We start from the raw sequence: 23,742 nt of genomic DNA, 5'->3' as shown, positions 1-23,742 counted from the left end.
AATTGTTAAATCATACAATTTGAAATCAAAACAGATTATGAGAAAAACATTTGTCAGATGTGATGGTGCATCTTTTGACAGATACTGTATACAGATATAAAAATGAAATGAGGACAAAATTCAGATTATTTTTCAACTTTTTTTTTATTCAAATTGTGTCAATGGGAGTGTATTTTTAGGTTTTTGAAAACTCCCTATTTATGGGAGCATTATAATATGCAAATAATATTAAAGGGCTAGACTTACCATGAAATCATTTATATTACAACACATCGTACAGACCCCCCCCCACACACACACACACACACACATAATACTGGAAGCCCCGTGTTTCCCATAGTAAAAATGCACATTTTGCTTTTATCAACCATAGTTCCAGATGAAACTCCTCAGTTTAGTTTGTGGAGGAATTTATGAATATAGTACACACCTCAACTCTTAGATTTTGCTCGCCATACTCAGGGAGGTAAAGATCAATTTACAAAAATCTTCTATTGGCCAATTATTCATCTTATTAATGGTAAAATATCAGAGGAAAGTGCATACACATCCTGTGCCAAAGAGTTAGTTGTTGTTGTTTTTTTTTAGAAGATTTGCAGAAATAACATTTTTCTTGTCACTGCTTTTAATGCATCAGTAACCACTTAAGAATCCTTTCAGGGCTTGCATGATAATATATATACCAATGACACATCTGGATCACAACACGTTTCAAAACAGCAGTGTGCAAGAAAACTAATTTGTAACCGTAGCTTTCTTTAGTCACGTGATCTTTACATTACTTGAGCAACGGTTCTTATTTTGCCACTCTATAAAAAAAATCACTGCTGTGAGTGAAGGTGTTCATGAAGTGCATGCACTCAAGGTGCAAATGGAAATACGTGTAGTCATCAGATTCCACCATTTAATCTCAGAGATGGACAGTAACAAGCTTTTGCCCACTCTCATAAATCATTTTTTGTCTGTTTTTTTTTTTTTTGGAAGAGCGGTTCTTTTCCCTTTAACAGGATACTTACATTTCTACACATGGCAGATGTTTAGTTTTACAAAAAGATGTCTGTAAATGTACATTACTTGAGGGCTCAGGTGCTTGATCATGCTGGGCTGAGGCATTTGGTGGTTGTGGTCTCATATGGTATTCTCTTCCGGAGCCTCATGGAAGGCTGATGTGGAGTCATCTTGGCTCTTGTCTGTGTTGTGGACCTTGGGTCCCGTGGCAATGGTGGAGGTGGCATCTATGCTCTCGTACGCCTCTGATGTCCACTGCTGAAAAGAAAGCATTTTTAACAATTACAGCAATAACTTTTAAATACAAATCTGTAAAAAGCACTTATTTATGATTATGATCAAATGAAAAAAAATGGTTGAAAGGAGAAAGAAGAGGGAAGAAAAAATATACGATGATTAAGTTTATTCAGGGTCCAAAATTAACTTAAAAAAAAGAAGCATTTTTCAAATAAAAGATGTGAAACCCTACTTTCTCAGCTGCTTTACGATGAGAAGTTAACTTCAGAACTTGTAGTTATATCTACCACTCAAAAGTTAGAAAAAAGTCTCTTGCATCTCTTATTAATTTGATTAAAATACAGCAATACCAGTAATACTGTGTAATAGTACTATTTAAAATAACTGTTTTTTTATTTTAATACATTTGAAAATGTAATATTGTGATGTTAAAGCTGAGTGTCATTACTCCAGTCTTTAGTGTCCAGTGATGCTTCGGAAATCTTTTGTAACATTATAAATGTATACATGAAATGCACATTTTGCTATATGTATATATGAAAATGTGTGTGTGTATGTGTGTGTATATTGTGACGAGTTGGCTGCCTCCCCCTTATTATGATCACCACCCCGTCCCGTATTCGCCGCCCTTCACCAGGCTCTTGACGGGAGTGGGTGTGTGAGAGAGGAGGGGCGCTGAAACAGCCAGGGCTGGCGGCGTGTGATGAGGCGCACCTGAACCGAATAGAGTCTCATCACCGCCGCTGTTTAAATGGCGAGCACGCCTGTCTTCGAGAGACCGATCTCTACCCCGTGCATGCACGCTGGTGTCCTCGTGCGTCCAGGAAGGGGGCATTGAGGGGTCGCGTACCGCACCCGCGAGACGGCTGACGGGCCAGGATGCCGGGCCGTATAACCCTCGGAAGCGCCGCGGGCCAAAGGAGGACGAAACCGCCGCCCCCCGGGCCCGAGAGGGGAGCGCGTGCGGCCGCCGGAATCCGCCCCTTACCTGGACTCTTCCTTCCACAACACTGCCCTCCTTCACAAACCCCGCAGCATGACGAGGACACCAGATCCCCTGTTTATTTTGGATACTTTAACCCCTTTTGGACACTTTATTTTATTATTTGTTTAATAAAAGCCTCTCCGAGGCCTGACGCCACACCCACTCCCGCCACTATATACATACACACACACACGCACATATATATATATATATATATATATATATATATATATATATAATGAATGAAGCATTTATATATTTATATAGTGCTTTGTGTATTGCTGTACACCAACGCGCTTTACATTCATATGGTACAATCATATAGGCTACATCATTCAATCATATACTGTGTAGCCTATATATATATATACATATACTGACCCCAAACTTATGAACAGAACTATAAGATAAAAAGTTAATCCATCAAAACAAAAATATGAAACTGAGACTAGCTCATTACTGTTCATTACAAATATCTTAAATAATTCCCTTTTTAGGAAAATAAGTGCATTATTTATTTAAAAATCTTGTAAAATGCAGATGGATGGCAGATATTAAGTCATGGGTATCATATCTTAGTCGGTATCAAATATTAATGGTTTGGTACATTTTCTCAACTGACCGACCACTGGCACCAGAGTCCAAAAACTTCATTTTCAGAGTTAAATAAGAAGTTAAAGGACACTGCAAATGAACATTATTTGACACATCATTGAATATGTATTTTGCTATAGCTGAAATGTAAGAGTGTGAAGCATTATATATAAGTTTTTCACTAGCCTCTGCTTTATATGTCTAGATTGACCATAAAAACCTTGGAATGGGCAATTAGCATCTGGTGAAAATGGACAAAATCCCATCTGGAGGCTAATAGCGGTCCATTTTTGCAAGCTTTTGTTTCTTGAAAATGGTTTAACAACAAACTGTTTTGTATATCATTGTAAAAACACCTCAAAGACATCATCTCACCTGCGTTGCTCGACTCGAGCGACAGGACGGGCCCAGGACAATGTTGACGGAGCTTGAGGACTGCGTATCGCTGGTGTTTCCCCCCTCAGCTGCAGAGAGGCCCGAGATGACCAAGCCGCTGGAGAAGCTCCGCTTGCCAAACAGCAGGCTCAGTGTGGAGCTGGAGGAGGACACCTGGCTGGAGCGATGCTGACCTGTGGCTGAAGCCAGAGGCCCTGTTGTGGACAAACGAGGCACCTGGGAAAAGACGGATGCAATGGAGGAGGTGTTGAAGGACAGCTGGCTGTTGGAAAGGCGCTGCACTAGCCCAGGGCCTCCAGAGCCCGAGCCGTGCTGGCTGTCCAGGATGGGACCCGATCGACTGGTGACGGGGGGCCGCTGGCCCTGAGGTTGCACTGAGCGACTGCGATACTCCCGGTGACCTGTGGAGAAACAAATTACTTTAACAAATATGTTACATTTCTTACAGGGTTTAGGACTGCAAACTGTACAGCTGCATATAGTATGTTCTGACCTCTGTGGTGTCTGGACTGGGAGCTGCGAGGGCGGCCGTGATAAAGGCTTAGGCTCTGGGATGTGGCGGAGTTATGATTCTGACTTAAGGAGGAACCAGCACAATCCACATCCTCCATGTTCATGCCACTGTTACAGCTGGTAAGGTTATCTTTCCTCACCCTAGAAAGTGCAAGGAAGGTTTAGAAAAAGACCTTTTCAGACTAGAAAGAAAAATTTGCTGAAAATGTACTCACCCTCAGGCCATCTAAGATGTGGATGAGTTTGTTTTTTTCATCGGAACAGATTTGGAGAAATTTAGCATTACATCACTTGCTCCTCTGCAGTGAATGGGTGCCGTCAGAATGAGAGTCCAAACAGCAGATGTTCCGATGAAGAAAAAAAACTACATCTTGGATGGAGTAAATCTACAGCAAATTTTCATTTTTGAGTTTAATTCAGTTTCAATTTAGTTCATTTTTCAATTTTGTTTCTTTAATGCCTCATACATACCGAAACCACCTGGAGAGCAGCCAGGTGCGAATGCTCTCCAAACTGAGAGGGCCACCCCATATGTTTCTGATCTGCTTGTGAGTTCCCATATATGAGGTGGTGAGTGGGGACACAAACATGGGGTAACCCAGGGGCTGGTCACAGGAGGAGTTGATCATGTTTCGCAGAGCCTGCTTTGAGTTCTGGATGCTTCCACGCTCAGGATTGCGGTTCCGAAGGAAGATGAGCTCCTGCTGCTGACCTGCCCACAGCCCTCGCACACATTCTTTATTTATCTGAATGAAAAAAAAAGAATAACAATCAGTGAATAGCCTGAATATGTTAATAGCAAATAATGAATAGTGACAAAATGATAAAATAATTTATTTCATTGTTAGGCTTTAGATCAGTTGGTTTATAGTGCATATTCTATTTCATCATGTATGTATGTATGTATATACTGTATATATATATATATATTCTAAAATATAGTTTTGCTCTCTTGCCTTTATAACTTTGAAGCTGATATGTCGCTTGTAGAGCATGATGATCTTGTACTCATCTGCGCCTTCATCTACCATATGCCGTAACGTGAGCAGTGTGTCTCGACTGGACAGTACTGCTCTTCTCCAGGCAGGGTCGCTCTCGTGACATATTACTAGACTGGTTCTGTAGTTGCTTATGGCCTCGTAAAGCACGGCAGGCTCCTCCGTCTCCTCCAGGCTTGTGAAGTGGTCCTGTATAAGTCAGATTATTGAGGTTATACCAAAGGTAAATGTGAACAGTCAGTAATGTTATGCAATATCCAAACATTGTCCAATCATCTCACCTGGTGAAGTTTCAGACTCATTCTCACGGCTGGGGCCACCACCGTCTGTAGCAGGTCCATGTCAGCAAAAACCCATTCATCCTTAGCAGCAATACGGAAGTCACCTTTGAACAGCGTGTTGAAGCCATAGAGGAATGACTCCAGACTGTAGAGGAAACCATTGAAATGTGCAGTCTATTATGGCGGTACAAATACTATTTGGTATTCTTCTTGATTTTGACTGACTTCCATCAAACTAAGAATTATTCTTTATTGAGCAGTCTTAATATGATTTATCTGTTGAGAAGTGTACCTGTTGGATCTGTTATGTGCTGCTGTGCTGAAAGATCTCCGTCCAAGTACAGATAGAGCGAAACACAGAGTAACCAATGGAGAATCTTCATCGCTGTCCACTGGCTGAGGACAAAAAACAAAACTTTAAGATTAAAGTTTAGATCACTTTATTGTGGAAATGCCAGAGCTCAACTGTCCTACTTTGGTAATTCCCAAGTTTTGCACCATTTGGAAATCAGGCGCTGTATTTTATTGCGTCCTTCAAGACTACCTTGTATCAGCTCTACTTTGTATCACTCTAAGAAATGGCATTTGTGTCTCCTCACCTCCTCTAGTTTGTTGGCACAGTATTGGATCCACTCCAGGTAGATGTTACAGTAGCTGGCTCTGGTGACCCCCTGCAGACAGTGGACATAATCCTCATCGATCTTCATGCTGAACACAGCCGGGTCCTTCTCGATGTGATGCCATTTGGTGTATGGCTGCAGGGCTTCCTGCATGGACTGGTCTTTAACCCATATCTGCAGCTTGGGGTTGATCACCAGGTAGTAGATGATACTCTGAAGATAGAAATGATTAAAAATCATATAGCACATCTGTGCTCAATTCCCATCTCTAGGTCCTTTGCCGATCCCGCCCCCCTCTCTCCTCCCTATACTTTCCTGTCTGCTCTCACTGTCAACTGCACACCCCCCCCCCCCCCACCCTCCAAAAAAAAATTATATATTTATATAAAAAATTAATTATTAAAAGTCCAGAGATGTGAGTGTTGTCCATCTCACTAACCACTGATGTCACATGGACTATTTTAATGATGTCCTTACTATCTTTCTGGGCCTTGAACATGGTAGTTGCATTCAGAAACTAGTAGAAAACGCTCAGATTAGTCAGAAAGCTCTCAGATTTCATCAAAAATGTCTTAATTCGTGTTACAAAGATGAACGAAGGTCTTACTGGTTTGGAACGACATGAGGGTGAGCAATTAATGACAGAATTTTTGTTTTTAGATGAACTGTCCCTTTAAGGCTGGAATACACTACAGGACAGATTTTTGCCCTGGTTTACAGTCTGAGGGAGTTGATTCTAGTTGCTTAAAGTCAGAACCAGTCTGCAGATTTGAGTTTGAGACAGATTTCAACACAGACCCAGACACAGACCCTCAGTCGTTTAATATATGATGCCCATTTTTTTCTCTGTAACCATTTACAAGATCAGTACGTTTATGATGCCTAGTGTTAAAAATAAGATGTAAAAAAATAAATGATTGGATTGCATTTACTGTATATCTTTAAAAAGTCATTTAAAAAGTTTGTGTAAACACCGTTTACAAGAACGATTTTAAATGTTATCTCATTTGGCTTTGAAATTGCATTTTTGCCCCCCTAAAACATAATTCTTTACAGCTAATAAAAGGACTGTTTATTAAACTGTCGTTAAGATTCATTTGAATGTAACAATTCTTATTCCTATTTGTATATAGCAAAAGTATACTGAACTATTACAACTGTTATACGCAACTATTACATCTCTTCTAAAATAAAGAAGTCTCACAACAGTGATAGTGGTACCTTAAGGTAGTAAGTGATGAGCAGCTTGCGCAAGTCATAAACTTGCAGCATGGTGGCAGCGTTGTTCTCGCTGATGCTGTAGCCCTCCAGCAGATACTTAGTGGTGGTCACCTCCCAGGCCAGCCAACGGAGGTTGAAAGCAGCATTGCAGGACAGCACATGGGGCAAATGACCCGGCTCACAGCAGCAGCAAGAATCATCCTCCTCTACACCCTCTGTGATGGCCTCCACCTCCCGCTGCTGACAGTAAGTACCTAAAGAAATGAGAAAGTCACTGTGATGAGAGGGAACACTGACATCAGTGTGACAATATAATGTTAAAACCATTTACCCCTGAACTCCAGGCCTCGTAGCTGGAAGGTGACCAGACCGTTGCCAACTTCGATGAGGTGAACAAGTGCATTAAGGTAGTCAGAAGCCAGGATGAAGCAATCCCCAGCACAGTAATTCCCCCAGCGGCCCAACATCAGGTCTCCACATAAAGAATGCTGCAAGGAGCGCGTCAGGTACTCGTAGAAGATTGAGTTGAGATTGTTGTCATCACAGCCTACATGGTGAGCGCATAATAACTGAACATTTTTATTTAAAAATGTATGAGGACACTGTTGGGTCTTCAGTAATAGTAGAGACATGGCATCATAAAATAAAAATGTCTAACATACTGAAAATGTTTGAACAGTGTTTACAATGAAACTGAACCTTCATGCATTATCAAAATCAAATCCTAAAAGGATAGTTCACCCCAAAATAAAAACATGATCATACTTTACTCTGTATGACTTTCTCTCTTTCATGGAACATAGAAGAATATTCTGGCCATTCTTTTTCATATAATGAAAGTGAAAGGTCTAGTAAAAAACAATTTAATAAAAAAAACAACAACAAAAACAAAGCAAAACTCTCAAACATCATAGAATATATTAAGCTTATAATATTAACAATTGAACATTATTGATAGGTAATGTATTTATCTATTTTATCAGTTAGAAATGTAGAATAAATAAAAAACTAAATAAATGTGAAATATACTGTAAGTAATACATACATAACATAAATGCATGTAAATAAAATATAAATAAAAGTGAGTAAAAATAAAACGTATATAAAATTTTGTCAAATAAGGCCAAAGTACTTTAGAGTGTAAAATATACTGTAATATATACATACATAAATACGTCTAAATAAAATATGAATAAAAGTAGTATAAAAAAAATAAACATAAAATTTTAGTGTATTTAATGTGACCAACTTTAAAACTTCCCTGAAAACAGTATTTTTGCTAATGTTCTCAGTAATTGCATATACGCATGTAACTTGGGAAAAAAACACAAAGCAATAATACAATTTTTAAAATGCAGTAATGCTGCATATATAATAAAAAATAAATAAATCAGTGGTTCTTAATCAGATGGCAGAATAGGTCTAAATTATTAAGTATTAATTATCTCAAGTCTTAAATAAAATCCAAAAAAATTCTAAAAGATGCATAACATTAAACTGTTGTATTTATTTTTTACATTTATTTTTGTTACAACAGAAGTATTAGAGGTAAATATCAGCTTAGATAGTGGCATCTTTGAATACTGTTCAAGGAGTCAAAAATCATGTAGTCATGTAGATCACTTTTAAGATGCTTTTGGAGCTTGACACCACTAGTGCTTACTCATTTAAAACAGTCATACAAGTTTAGAACATGACACAATTGTCTTTTTGGGATGAACTATTCCTTTAGCACAGATGGAAATTTTTGATACATTTTTCAAAGCAGTCAACTGTTTATTGCGTGTGTTAAAAGATGTGTATCATAGATAAAGACAGTATTTACCAGTCTCTTTGTCAACCTGAGACACCAGTCGGCTGTTGGAATTGTCAATTCGTTTGGTGCTGAAAAACCAAATGAAAAGTTCATGAAGTGAAATATTCAGTCATGTCAAACAACCCATTTAATCTGATGCCTGTGCCTGTACCACCATTCAAGTTTAATATCAACAACAGAAACATTCTGTGTCATCACATTTGTGGTTGGAAACTACATCAATAATTCAACATGGTTTTCTCTCTGCTGCTACAGACTGTTGGACTTCAGATAAAGCCCATCAACCATGAAGGAACTTTGTCCCAGAGGAAACAAGGCAAGTACATGCCAAACATGTCCAGCCTCGACAGCTGTTCTCAAAACAGTGAAATATGCTCTTATTCTTTCTAGTGCCCTAGAAGACAGAACCCTGCACTCAAGTGCATTACGTCACTCTTAAGGTTGAATGCATATTTCATGTACATGTGAAAATAACAGGCAGCTTACTTGTAGTTCCTCTCCCAGAATTTTACAGGCCGTGGATAAGAGGTGATAAAAATGGCGCTCCCGAGAAACGGGCTGAGCGGTGTGTAGAAGAGAGTCGTGATGAACGTCTGCAGCAGCAGCATGGCAGAGTCTGAGCTGCTCCGTCAAGGAACAAACTAAATATTTGTGCAACATTTGGAGGTATGATGACTGTCCTTAAAGATGCTGTAATCGTCTTATCTGACACTCTAATAGAGATCATGAGAAAACACACCTGACTCAGAGAAGAAAATTACATTTAAACAAATTTTACAATAATATTATTTCACTCTGCTTTGTAAGCACTGCCTGGAAATCATGAGATTAATGACAAATTATGTAATTACTGTATGTTGACAAAGATGAAATGTTAATGTAACATAAATATTATAAAATATTTTCTAGATAAAATTTTAAATTTGTTATGCTTTTAAGTTTTAACATACTACCACAGTCCTTTAAAGGCGATTTATTTCCCAGCTACCTGACACTAGAAGAAGTATTATGTAAAAAATTATGTAAAAATTGAAACTAAATATATAAATAAAATAAAGGGAATTACATTTAACTGAATTTTAAATTTTGAATATTACATTATTTTCATTCTTCTTTCTAAACACTGGCTGGAAACCAGTGTACTATATAGATTATATTATTATTATATTTCTGTGACTTAAAAAAAAGTTTGAAAACTCCTAGTTTATAGCACCTTTACTTTAACAGATTAAAATTAGGAGTGAACAAAGTACTTGGGATGTACTACCAATATAAACACACAAACTGGACAGATTGTAAGGATATGAGGTACAGCGAAGGGTTGTGCAAATGCATGAAATGCACTACCCCATGCTATCTGCCAGGGGGCGATATACACCAGAATGAAGTGTAGCTTGTGGAGAAGATCCCAAAGCTGTTGAGAAAACAAAGAGCTGTTGTAACAGTTCACAAAACAACAAAGGCAGTTATTTTGGGACTAGTTACTAAATGCACTGTCTGCTGTGAGCTATTTTAGACAATAGTCTGGCACAATAGACTTTTTTTTTCTCGAAGTTAGATAAAAAAATGTTACAGACTTTACTTTGATTCTTTTTTGTATTATTGTATTTTCTTATTATATTACCTATTTTACTAAATGTATCTAAATGAATGCTGAATCAACACAAATGTGTGGGGCCTTGTTTATGATGAGTGTTTCATTGCACTAATGTCCATCCAACCCTTAGCACTTACCTTGTTGAAGGCGATGGACATGAGGAAGAAGTTGAGCAGGAATGTCTCCGAGGCACTGCTGCAGTCGAACTCAAAGAAGATGATGGTGAAGATGAGCGTGAGGAACTGGTAGCTGGGATTGCAGAAGGAGGCACGAAGAAGCTTCATCCCAGCAACTGTCATCAACAAGACATCACAGCTGGAGCGAGACACAGACACCTGAGCCACTCAGGTGCAGAGGCAGCATACAGCCAAGCACAGCAAAAACCAATCAGGGTGACTCTGACTTCTGCTAACACCACCACAATGCTCAGTAACGTCTTATTAGGTACCAATTCTGCTCACCAAGGCAGCATTTATTTATTGAAAAAATACAGTAAAAACAGTAATACTGTGAATATTATTGCAATATAAAATAACTGTTTTAATTTATTTTGAAATAAATTATATGAATCTTCAGCAGCCATTACTCTGGTATTCATAATCATAGTCATCTTTCAAAAATCATTCTTATATTCTGATGTGGTCCTAATTTTTTTTCAGTGTAGTTTAGATTAGTCATTATCAATCAGTTGAGCTGCTTTTTTTAGCAAACAATTATACATTTGACAATTAAACATTATCCTTTTGACAAATATATATATATATATATATATATATATATATATATATATATATATATATATATATATAAAATACTGTTCAAAAACTTTTTTTTTACAGTTTTAAAAAAAATTATATATTTGAAATAGAAATCTTTTGTAACCATGTAAAAGATTTTTGATGAATGTAATGCATCGGATTTATATTTCAAATAAAACACTATTATTGGTTTCCACAAAAGTTTTAAGCAGCACAATTGTTTTTAACATAGATAATAATAAATGTTTCTTAAGCACCAAATCAGCATTTTAGACTGATTTCTGAATGAGACTTTAACTGTATAAACACATTAGCATTATATAATACTAATGCCAATATACAGTTAGGGTCATTTAATATAAATTATGGGATTGACTAAAGAGTAAAACATAAAAAAAAAAATTCAAAATCTTTGTTAAATTGTCAACAAGAATAAGGAGAAGGATACTTACTGTATTCCTAATTTCTTACGATGGCTGAGGGCGAAGCCATCGTTGGTAAGTGCACTGAGGACAATGGCTGGGTAGATGATATACTTCTCAAAAGTCAACAGCCCCACATAGAGACGCTCGAACCACATCATGTGAGCATCCTCTGAAAACATAGTATACTAAAATGAATTCATATTAATAACACAATATATTACAGCAGGCACACCACAGAAGTGCAGGGAACTGACCTCTGGGTTCAAACTGTGAGTACTCCTTACTCTTTAGCACAGGATGAGAGATCCACAGCCAGGGATGGTGTTTCCGTAACTGAGGGATGAGATAGTGGGTGACGAAGCCCACAGTGGCTGCTAATGCATACAGCACTATAGATACGAATGGCTGCATGTGATGAAAAAAATTGTTTGTCGATATGTAAACTGCAAGCTTTATTGAATATGTAGTCATTGTCTCATTATGTATAGGAAATTTAAAAGGAAGACAAACTTACCCGTAAAGAAAGAAAAACCGTGCTGGCTGTTATTGCAAAGGTCAAAACGGAGGCGAGAATACAGACAACCAGATCTGACAGTAAAATCTCTTTCTGCAACATAAAATATAAGCCATTAATTATAACTGATAGAAGATTCCTTATATGCAAATATTAGGCAAGGCAAGGCAAGGCAAGGCAAGGCAAGTTTATTTATATAGCACATTTCATACACAGTGGTAATTCAAAGTGCTTTTACATAAAAGAAAGTGAAATAGACATTAAAAATCAATAAAAACATGGAAATAAAAATAATAAAAACAAGGAATTTTAAAATGATATAGAAAATGATTTAAAATAAATTTAAAGAAAATGATTATACCTAAAATTTATTGCAGTCAGTTCAGACATATAGCACAGTGCTCATTCAACAAATGCACAGTTAAACAGATGAGTTTTGAGTCTTGATTTAAATGTGGCTAATGTTTTAGCACATCTGATCTCTTCTGGAAGCTGGTTCCAACTGCGGGCTGCGTAATAGCTAAAAGCAGACTCCCCTTGTTTTGTGTGAACCCTTGGTATTTCTAACTGACTCGATCCTAATGATCTGAGTGGTCTGTTCGGTTTATATTCAGTGAGCATATCTGCAATATATTTAGGTCCTAGGCCATTGAGTGACTTATAAACGAGTAAAAGTACTTAATCAATCCTAAATGTAACTGGAAGCCAGTGTAAGGACCTGAGGACTGGTGTGATATGCTCAGATTTTCTGGTTCTAGTCAGAATCCTGGCAGCAGCGTTCTGGATGAGCTGCAGTTGTCTAATGGTCTTCTTGGGACCATTACAGTAATCCACCCTGCTGGTGATAAAGGCATGAACAAGTTTCTCCAAGTCTTGACTGGAAACAAAACATCTAATTCTTGCAATGTTTTTGAGATGATAGTATGCTGATTTAGTTACTGCTTTGACATGACTACTGAAACTAAGGTCTGTCTCTAGAATCACCCCAAGATTTCTGACTTGGTTTTTAGTTGTTTGACCCCTAGAGTCAAGGTATGCATTCACCTTGAGAACTTCATCTTTGTTTCCAAATGCAATGATTTCAGTTTTCTCCTTGTTTAACTGAAGAAAGTTCTGGCACATCCAACTGTTAATTTCATCAATGCATTGGCAGAGGGAGTCAATGGGGCTGTAGTCATTTGGAGATAAGGCTAGGTAAATCTGGGTATCATCAGCATAGCTGTGATATGCAATTTGGTTCTTCCTCATTATCTGACTTAGTGGGAGCATATACAGGTTAAACAAGAGCGGTGCAAGAATTGAGCCTTGTGGGACTCCACATGTCATGGCCGTCCACTTAGACTTATGCTCTCCTATACTCACATAATAACCTCTCCCTTCTAAGTATGACCTGAACCATTTGAGTGCCATCCCAGAAAGCCCGACCCAGTTTTCCAGTCTCTCTAGAAGTATGTTATGATCGACAGTGTCAAACGCAGCACTAAGATCTAGTAGTACCAGCACTGATATTTTGCCAGAATGAGAATTGACGCGAATATCATTTATTATATTACAATTCCATTCGAAAGAAACTAATACTTTAATTCAGCAAAGAGCCATTCAATTGTTCAAAAACAATAAAAAACAAAACAGTAAAGACATTTATAATGTTACTAAAGATAAATAAATACTGTCCTTTTGGACTTTCCACAAAAATATTAAGCTGCACAGCTGTTTTCAACATTTATAATAAGAAATATTTCTTGAATATCAAAACTGATATGAAGGATCATGTGACACTGAAGAGTAATGGCTGCTGAAAATTCAACTTTCCCATCACAGGAATAAATAACATTTTATAGAATATTCAAACAGAAAACACTTTTTAAAAATTGTAATAATATTTCAAAATATTACTTTTTAAATCAAACACATGGGAGACATAAGAAACTTCTTTTCAAAACTCACCACTGAGCATCTGAGTTTCTCTGGAAGAGGGTCTGTGCTCTCAGCAGATATTTCCTCCTCCTCTTCCTCAATATGTCCAAGTGACGGCATCAGCTTGGACTTAATCAATGAGCTGAGATAAAAGAAACAAACAAATATGTGCTTACAAACCGAGTACTGGCATATTTTGAGGGCTTCAATGTTTGGCAGCAGTTCAAAATGTTCCTAACCAAATGATCTGTGGAAAGTGCATAGTGTTCTTACCATAACACAGATGGATCACTGCTTTGTCGACTAAGATGATAGGTCAGGACCACTAGCAGGGCACAGAAACCAGAGAAAAGTGCTGGAATATGCTGTTCATCCCAAGGCTCCTACACAGAAGATGCCATTACCATTACAAACTTACAATCTAGCTTGTATTGCATTAAAAAATAAACTATTCATACTGAAGATCTACTCATTTATGAAGTATTCTGCATCATTTTATTCCAGCAGATTATGCATGTTGGCATTTACAATACATAATTCCAACAGATCTTACCTTCAAAGCGCCAAGACAGAATCCGTAGAGTAAAGATAGCGCTATAAGACTCCTTACTATGCAGTACACCGCAGATGGGAGCCCAGTTGCAGCTAAGCAGAAATCAGAAACATTAGTATCCTCCAGTTCTGACTTGTATATTTATTTTGAATTATCCATGTTTGTCAAGAAATTGTCAAAAATTATTTAGCATGGATACGTACCTGTACCTCCAAAAAAGTGCATGTCGATTTGTTCTAAAAAGTATATAACAAAAGTGTTGATTTGCGGAAAGAGGCCAAGAAGGAATGTTACTGGAAAGCAGTGTGTAAACCCTGAAAAGATCAGATCAACATCAAGTCAAATGTCTGTCAGTCACATTTGAGTCCATCTGTAAATGTTCAAACATGCACAAAAACACATACCGACTAAAATGTCTTGCAGGTACTGAAGGGCATCTGATGTTACTATTGTGATGCCATAGACGGTGGACACAGGGAGGTCTGGTGTTCTCAACAATATCTCCAAAGTCCAAATAAGGCCACAGAACACACAGAAATATGCAGCACGACTGTAGATGACAATTTGATTATGGCCCTGTTAAAAAATAAAAATAAAGACTGTATCAGCTTTCTTCATCCTGTTAAACATAACTATATGAAATTTTCTTGAATGCTTATCTAGGAAACTCACATGAGTAGGTGAAGCTGCATCTGGCTGAACACTCTATAAAACATAAGAGGCTTTAGCAGGCAGCCTAGCAGCAGATTCATTTTCAGCAAAAACAGGCTGTAAAATGAGGAACACAGTACCTTCAGCAAGGAATACTGACAGCTAGCAATGACCAGGCAGAACTGAAAGACCCAGATGTCTTTGAAGCAGCCCTCATTTAGAAGCACAAACCCCATAAAAGCCACCAAGACAGCTAAGAATACAGCCACCATGTTTTCAGTCATATCCTCGTTCCTGCAAAAACAATGTGCATGTATTTGTTCTTAATGTTGTTTGAACAGCAATGCAATGTCTAAAAAGGGACACTTTCATTGTCACACTCACCTGTCTAGCAATGCCATCAAGGTTAAGCGATCGTACAATATGTTCACCCATTTCCCAGGAAAAACCTTTAGTTTATAGTACAGCTTTCTTGAGGGTTTCTCTTGGGTTGATGTCTCGGATGATTCATCTAAGGAGTCCTCCTCCTGTGTATGAGAAATATTTAAACCCTTGGTAAATGTAGGCTGAATTCTCGTTTTTGGTTGAACTATTGTTTAAGGGTTAGTTCACCCAAAAATGAAAATTCTGTCATTAATTACTCAGCCTCATGTCATTCCAAACCCTTAAGACTTTCATTCATCTTTGGAATACAAATTACGATATTTTTGATGAAATCTGAGAGCTCTCTGACCCTGCATAGACAGCAAGGCTATTACTATGATCAAGGCACAGAAACGTAGTCTCCCCGAGTTACCATCTTTCGCCATTTTGGAGAGTCACAGAACGTAATCAATATAATCAGCGTTGTTTATGTTCAGCATGTGCGTGCTGTCTACTGAATGTAAACAATGCTGATTATGTTGATTACGTTCTGTGATACTCTCCAAAATGGCAGAAGACGGTAACTCGGGGAGAAGTATTGCTGAATAAATTGTTATTATTGTTTTCTTTGTGCACAAAAAGTATTCTCGTAGCTTCGTAAAATTACGGTTGAACCCCTGATGTCACATGGACTATTTTACTGATGTCCTTGCTACGCTTCTATGCGTTGATCGCAATAGTATCCTTGCTGTCTATGGAGGATCAGAGAGCTCTCAGATTTCATCAAAAATATCTTAAAGGGGTCATATGATGCTATTTTAAAGATCATTATTTTGTGCATTTGGTGTAACAGAATATGTTGACATGCTTTAATGTTCAAAAAACACATTCTTTTTCAAATACTGTACATTATTGTAGTTCCTCTATACCCTGCCTCTCTCAAACGCGTCGTTTTCTACAAAGCCCCTCCTTCCGACAAGTGCAGTCCGCTCTGATTGGCCAGCTGACACAGTCCATTGTGATTGGCCGAACACCACAAGCGTGCGTCAGAAATGTAACGCCCCTTACCATAATCTATCGTGAGCTTCACCTTCCAAAGTAAATATAAAGACAGTTAGTAATGTCCTTAGTTTTAACATCAGTTCAAGCCTGAAAGGGCAACAGAGTCGCGTGACAGACACAGTGATGATGCTCGCATGTATTTGCAGTATACAAGCCGCGGTTAAGACAGCTGACTCTATTGTGATGTGACCCTGTCTCTCTCTCTTTCTCTCTCACACACACCCAAACACAGACGACGCATTACTCTACGCTTGCACAAAACTCCGCATTTGAACAGTAAATAACAAATACTTGAACTAATAACAAAACATACTTACAGTCGCTGATTCAGAAGCACCAGATTGTCATGGCAAAGTAGGAATTTACCCTTTTTTGTTTTTTTAGAAATAGCCTTCATGCATAGTCAGCCTTGTACACTCCTAGATTCACGAAACTGTCGTCCATAAAATGCGTTGCACAAATTCGACCATTTGGTTTGTACAAATCTTAACAATGATTCCTAATTGCATCTACTTTTGGAGGGCCAAATAAAGTGCTTTTTCTTTCGCACAGAAACACACAGCGTCTCCCTGACATGGCTGCATCAACACTACTGCAGTTACTGAAACCTTCTTTCTTTGCGTGAACATTTGGGCGGCATTACGCAAATATTTCAACATCGTGATGTAGACATGTGGGGGCGTGTTTCAATGAGGCGTTTTAGCCCGGTTTGGATCCGCCTTCTCTTTTAGATAGAATAAATCCTTTTGTGGGAGACTTTGAGCTTTGTAACTCTGAAAATTGTATACATGCACAAACAGCTACATAACACACTAAAGAAAAGGAAAACAAGAAATTGCATCATATGACCCCCTTTAATTTGTGTTCCAAAGATGAACGAAGGTCTTGGTTTGGAACGACATGTGGGTGAGTAATTAATGACAGAATTTTCATTTTTGGGTGAACTATCCCTTTAAGATACAGTATTTTAACCAAAACAACCAACATGTTTTCTGTGTTGTGTATTGTGTTTATTTAGAGCCAGCTTAATACATGGAAAAAGGGATTCTACACCTGGAAAATTTCTGGATGGGTTCTCCTGGGCCGGAGTCGGCGAGTTGGAAGGATGCGTCGCTGGAAGGGGCATTCAGAAGGACCTCCCACTAACCCGTCCTGGCACTCAGAGTTAGAGGATGTGGAGAGGAGATCACTAATGGAGAGATGGTAACATTACAACTAAATTCTGGTGTAGTATTAATTGATGTGATTGTAAAAGAGAAGTAGAATAGGATACTGTACCATATGTTGCCCGTGATGAGCTCTGCACCAAGGGGTAAGTTTAGAGCTCTTTCATTGTACAGTTTCCGAGGTCTCTCTCCTGTAAATATTATACATGTTAAAAGCCCAGCTCTAAATGCAAAAACACCAGAGAGATATGACACTGCACATAACAGACTACAATGGTTTCTGTAGTTGTCTGTCATTGTACTCACTGTGAACAGTGTGAAAAGTGTAAGCCTCCTCTTTGGATGTAGCCTCCGGTCTACAGATGACCTGAAGCATAGAGCTCTCTGATTGGGATGTTTGTGAGGGCAGAGAATCATAATCAGGGTCCCTCTCCTTATCTGTCTGTGGACTGTGAGGATAAAGAGAATATTAACCCTAAAGTGAAGTGAATTTGTATTGATAAATGTGTTTTTTATATGAGGTACACACACTACCATTCAAAAGTTTGGGGTAATATATATATATATATATAAGTCTCTAATGCTCACCAAGGCTGCATTTATTTGAACAAAAATACAGTAAAAAACTGCAATATTGTGAAACATTACTAAAATTTAAAATAAGTGTTTTCTATTTGTATATATTTTAAAGGATTTTCAGCAGCCATTACTCCAGTTTTCAGTGTCACATGATAGTTCAGAAATCATGCTAATATGTTGATTAATTATCATGGTGGAAAACAGTTTGCTGTTAAATTTTTTGTGGAACCTGTGATACATTTCTCAGGATTCTTTAATGAATAGAAAGTTAAAAAATAACAGCATTTATTTGAAATAGAAATCTAACATTCTAAAAGTCTTTACCATCACTTTTTATCACTTTAATAAAGAGCTCCTAAAGCTAATTTTCCTCCTATCCCAGTTTTTTTTTTATCACCATATGTCTGTCCTTGCTAAATAAAATTATTAATAATAAAATGTATTATTAATCAAATTAAGAAGGTCTACTGACTAAAACATTTGAAGAGTAGTGTGTACAGTATGTACATAATATTATACTTTAATATTATTGTCATATGTATTTTTTCATATGTTCTCTATATATACAAATGTCATGTTTAAGTTCAGGTTTAAAAAGAAAGTAAATAGCAGCAGCCATTTAGCAGATGCTTTTATCCACAGCAATTTACAGTGTGCCAGATGGCACGATACCCACCTCTCTGGAGAAACAATAGGAATGAGAGTTTCTGGAATGGTTTTCATTGTGTCTGTAGCCAGACTGTTTGGGGGATTTGGACGCTCATGTTGTTGTCCTGTGGATTCCGACACATCTGAGTTCTTCTCTGCCATCATACTTTGCTCTGAAAGTAGTTGGACCATTAGTCTGAGTTAAGATATTAAATCCAGTGTCATAAATCAGCACTCACCATTTCTCTCTTCATTCTCCTTCTCAGCCTCATTTCCTCCCCCAAATCTGGTGCTATTGATTGATTCCAGCAAAGACACAAACTCAACAAAGTTGGACTCATTGGGTATCTGTCCCTCCTTGGCTTCTAGGTCTGATTTAGAGGAGGTCATTGTACCGAGCTTATCTTTAGCTCTGTGGGTAATGAGGACAGCATCTCGTCCACTGTCGATACTGAGTCCCCTAGCATGTGCCCTTCCACTCTGAGTACACCTCATATACACTGGGGGGATCTGCAAGAATCCATCAGCATCCACTTTAAGCTCAGATGGGTCGTTTTCTTCAGTGTGGGAGTTCACATCAATGCCTGAAGAGCTGTTATTGGTCACTTGGGGGCTCAGGTTGGGCATCTCAAGCTCATTGCTCTCTATTTCTTTGCATTCTTGAGCAGAGTCAGAACTGATTGGCTCTTTGGCAAGAAGACTGTCTTGATGTTCGGACTTCTCCTGAACTGAGCTGTCTCCTGCACCCGGTGTATCTTCTTGTTCATCACCTGCGGAGGGGTCCTCCACTTCGTGAGGCGAATCGAAAGTGATGACAGGAATTTTGACAGGACAGTTGGATTCTCCCTGCTGGGACTGAGCCGACTCTAAAATGCTCTGTTTGACAGACTCCTCCAGTTCGGCTGCTGTCTGTGGGTCACAGCTCATTGTGATAATGATCTTCACCGTATCACACTCGTCCAGGTGGACCGAGGGACTCGAATTGTCAACCAGCACCGCGGAAATTTCATCTGAGCAATAATTCTCCTCGGGTGTTTCTCCATCATCGGCGTCTCGTGTGATTTCTAGAGAGGTATTATTGTTGTTGGGGTCTGTTGGGGGTTTGTCTTTCTCCTCTATGCTGTCTTCTTCATTCACAGGGGAAGGTGGTACATTATCCTCAGCTTTGTCCCTGTGGGCTGAAGGAATCTGCTCTCCCTGCAGGAGGGGGGCAGACTGGTCAGTGTTGGGACTGAACACATCCTCAGGTGTGAGTCGCTCCTCTGCCTCTGGCCTAGATCGTTCATCTCTCTGACCTGTAAAAGCCAGTCAGTACACAAACAGCATGTTTAAAATGTCAAATAGACATATGGTTTATGAAAGAATTTAATTCAATAGCTACCAGATAATGAACCCATTGGTTGATGTCACAAACTGCTTGTTTAGTTCAACCAAAGATTACATTTCTGTCATCATTGACCCAACCTCATGTCGTTCCATTAGATAAGATTTACTAAAACTTGAGATTTCTGACTCCATTGAAAGTCCAGGTAACCAAAACTTCCAAGAAGGAGTCAGATTAAATTACATAAAATGCATACACAAGCTTCCATGTTCACTATCACTATGATCATTATTTAGATGTAGGCAAGGCAAGGCAAGGCAAGTTTATTTATATAGCACATTTCATACACAGTGGTAATTCAAAGTGCTTTACATAAAAGAAAGTGAAATAGACATTAAAAATCAATAAAAACATGGAAATAAAAATAATAAAAACAAGGAATTTTAAAATGATATAGAAATTGATTTAAAATAAATTTAAAGAAAATTATTATACTTAAAATTAATTGCAGTCAGTTGTAAACAAAAGCCTAACTTAAATCTGTTCAACATATAAAGTGATCACATCACCTCACAAGATATAAAACTGCTTGATTCATATGGATTCATTTTATGATGCCTTTATAACCTTTTTGGATCGCCAAAGTTTTGGTGACAAGGACTTTCAATGAATGACTTTCAATTTATTCATATATTTATTTTTAATTTGAGTCTTTTGGGTTTGGAACAACATGAGGGTGAAGAAAGGATGACAGAATTTTCTTTTTTGGGTGAAAAATGAATAAATCCCTTTAGCCAAATGTCCTTAGTATATACTGCTGTATAATTTATCTCATTTATCTTATAAAATTATATTAGATACAATTTTTTTAATAATATATTAAATGAACAATTTACACTTCTTCATTAAATTCAATAAAATATTGTAAAAAAAAACAAAAACAAATGTGTGTTTTAGATGCAGTTGGAGACCCTCACAATGTAAGTGTGAAGCTGTGTTTGGGCTTTCTGACAGCTCTTTTTGAGAGGTCCTGGCAGGATGTCACACTCAGTGTGACGTGTAACTGAGGCAAGATAGAAAGTAGTCAAGTTATTCCTCAGTTCATATATGCAAGGCTCTGTGACAGAAACGTACAGTGATGTATCTGCACAGCATGTTCCCAGAATTGTGAGGATCTCTTGCACTTCAGTGAAACCAGGCCAGTGCTATAATTAAAGCTGGTACATACCCTCTATATTCTTCAGCTCCTCAGATTTTGGACACTCCTTCACAGTTTTGTAAAGCAGGTTAACAAAAATATATTATTTAAAGTGCACAAAAAGTTGTATACAAAACAATATCCACTGCAAGATTTGTGTAAAGCAGTTAAGTGTTGCTGTTATACTAATTACCATTAACATATTTGTGACATTCTGTAAAAATATGTATTATGCAAAGTAAATGTAAATAATTATGGTACATAAATTCATGAAAGTATTACTCACTCCAATCAGTCCAGGGTCTGTTTCAGTCTGTTTCACTGTGACTTGTATTACTGGACTCAGTCTGTTTTTGGTCAATACTGATGTGGCAACACTGTCAGGAACTGTGCTGCTCTTCCTGTAGATTAAAACAGTTCAGACTTTATCCTGGTTACGATACAAATACAGTCAGGTCCATAAATATTGGGACATCGACACAATTCTAACATTTTTGGCTCTATACACCACCACAATGGATTTCAAATTAAATGACAAGTGGGAGGCACATATGCAAACTGTTGTAATTCCTACACCGTTCACCTGATTTGGATGTAAATACCCTCAAATTAAAGCTGACAGTCTGCAGTTAAAGCACATCTTGTTCGTTTCATTTGAAATCCATTGTGGTGGTGTATAGAGCCAAAAATGTTAGAATTGTGTCGATGTCCCAATATTTATGGACCTGACTGTATATGACCCTGGACCACAAAACCAGTCGGGTATATTTGTAGCAGTAACTAAAAATACATTGTATGAGTCAAAATTATCGATTTTTCTTTTATGCCTGTCCTAACAAACCATACTTCAATGGAAAGCTTATTTATTCAGCTTTGAGATGATGTATAAATCTCAATTTCGAAAAATTGCCCCTTATGACTGATTTTGTGGTCCAGGGTCACATATATCAAAGTACTTTCGGCAGTAGAGTTTACATGCTTTGAGGACAGGAGGCATAAGACAATAACAGAAAATGACACTGCAAAAATAATATTGAAATCAGTAAATGGCATAAATGATTTTGGATCTTACCTTAGAGATGGAAGACAGGAATCAGATGCGTTGCTTTTCTTGTCTACACCTTTGCTGATGTCAGGCACACTATTCTGGGCTACAATGTCGCCCTGATCGAACATCAGATGGAGGCGATAATTTGTCATCTTAATGACAATAAAGAAAACTGTCACTGAGGTGCAGTAAATACTGAGGGTAGTAGTGGTGGGTGGAAGAGCCTGAGGAAAGAAGAGAGGGAAAACACATCAGAGCCATGACATCTTTGGAGCTATTTTAGATAGCCTAGATCAACTATAAAATAGTAAAGTAGATTTTTGGGGTTGTATTATTATTATTATCTCAATGATACTATTAATAATAGTAATTTATTTATTGTAATTTCTTGACCGCTGACAAAAACACCTAATATATCCTATGCACATATTCGTATACTGTAAATGCAAAACAATTGAGACGTTCATCACCTGTACAGGAGGCTATACAGAAGAAAACTGCGACAGTGACAGCACCAAACAAACACCAAAATTGATATAAAATACAATATATTTAACGCGTTATTCAGTTTTATTTATTCAGCGAAATATTTCGTGTAAGGTTTCTGCAGCTATAACGCACTGAATGCTTTCTAATTGCAGAACCCATATTATCGGCGGCCTGCGGCATTGTATCACTCACCAAATGAAGAGATAATGGAAGCATGAGCAAAAATATCCATAAATACAGGTGACATGAATTGTTGAATTTATTCTGCTCTGGATCATGATACCATCCTCCGGTCAGTGAAGCCCAGACTCCTTGGCGTAGCGTTTGCACAACTTGAGAGCCCATATTTTTGCAATAATGGTCGCTACAGATATGTCATGCTGCAAGCTGCAAATTCACACCACTGCCGTCCTCGACTCGCTACCCCTGCGCGCGATTACATATTTACAGAAGCTGCCTCTACATCCTTCCTTGAAGCCGTTTACTTTTCTTTTTCATCGTCCGCGTCTTGGCTCCCCGTTTCCCAGCATAGAGGCATTGGTTTTGTGCGGTGAAAGGCGCCTAGCAGCATCCTCCTGCGCCAGGCAGCTTCACATGAGCGGAGAGGAGGGAGGAAGGGACTGATTCATAGCGATGCTCTGCTGCTCACTGAGTCACGCGCGGCGCCCCCTCCCTGCGCTGCCAGTCCAAACACAAGAGCCACGGAGAATCAGCTGAACTGCAGCCAGACAAGCGGGACAGCATCTTCAACTTTTACTGAGAGAGATAGCCGTTCATTTTG

The 23,742-nt window shown here is 38.1% G+C and overlaps 1 protein-coding gene across 1 annotated transcript; it reads right to left on the bottom strand.

Moving 5' to 3' along the window:
* Positions 1–1,128: 1,128 nt before the first annotated feature.
* Positions 1,129–23,306, bottom strand: LOC306884083 (pecanex-like protein 2; the record flags this gene model as incomplete). The annotated part of the gene is made up of 34 exons (XM_079439738.1): positions 1,129–1,266; positions 3,200–3,621; positions 3,714–3,874; positions 4,205–4,479; positions 4,690–4,920; positions 5,013–5,157; positions 5,305–5,408; positions 5,612–5,845; positions 6,854–7,107; positions 7,185–7,400; positions 8,679–8,737; positions 9,156–9,285; positions 9,951–10,083; positions 10,404–10,581; positions 11,477–11,618; positions 11,704–11,854; positions 11,964–12,056; positions 13,911–14,022; positions 14,154–14,263; positions 14,434–14,525; positions 14,637–14,747; positions 14,838–15,009; positions 15,106–15,138; positions 15,225–15,378; positions 15,469–15,611; positions 17,563–17,698; positions 17,788–17,866; positions 17,982–18,124; positions 18,931–19,075; positions 19,142–20,197; positions 21,455–21,491; positions 21,711–21,825; positions 22,497–22,696; positions 23,154–23,306. The coding sequence occupies 34 exons, from the start codon at positions 23,304–23,306 to the stop codon at positions 1,129–1,131; spliced, it is 6,057 nt and encodes a 2,018-aa protein (XP_079295864.1).
* Between the last annotated feature and the right edge of the window lie 436 nt (positions 23,307–23,742).

This window comes from Barbus barbus, assembly GCF_936440315.1.
Source record: "Barbus barbus genome assembly, chromosome: 18".
Lineage (NCBI taxonomy): Eukaryota > Metazoa > Chordata > Actinopteri > Cypriniformes > Cyprinidae > Barbus > Barbus barbus.
The sequence above is the reverse complement of the archived record's forward strand: the minus strand, read 5'-3'. Positions and strand labels throughout refer to the sequence as shown.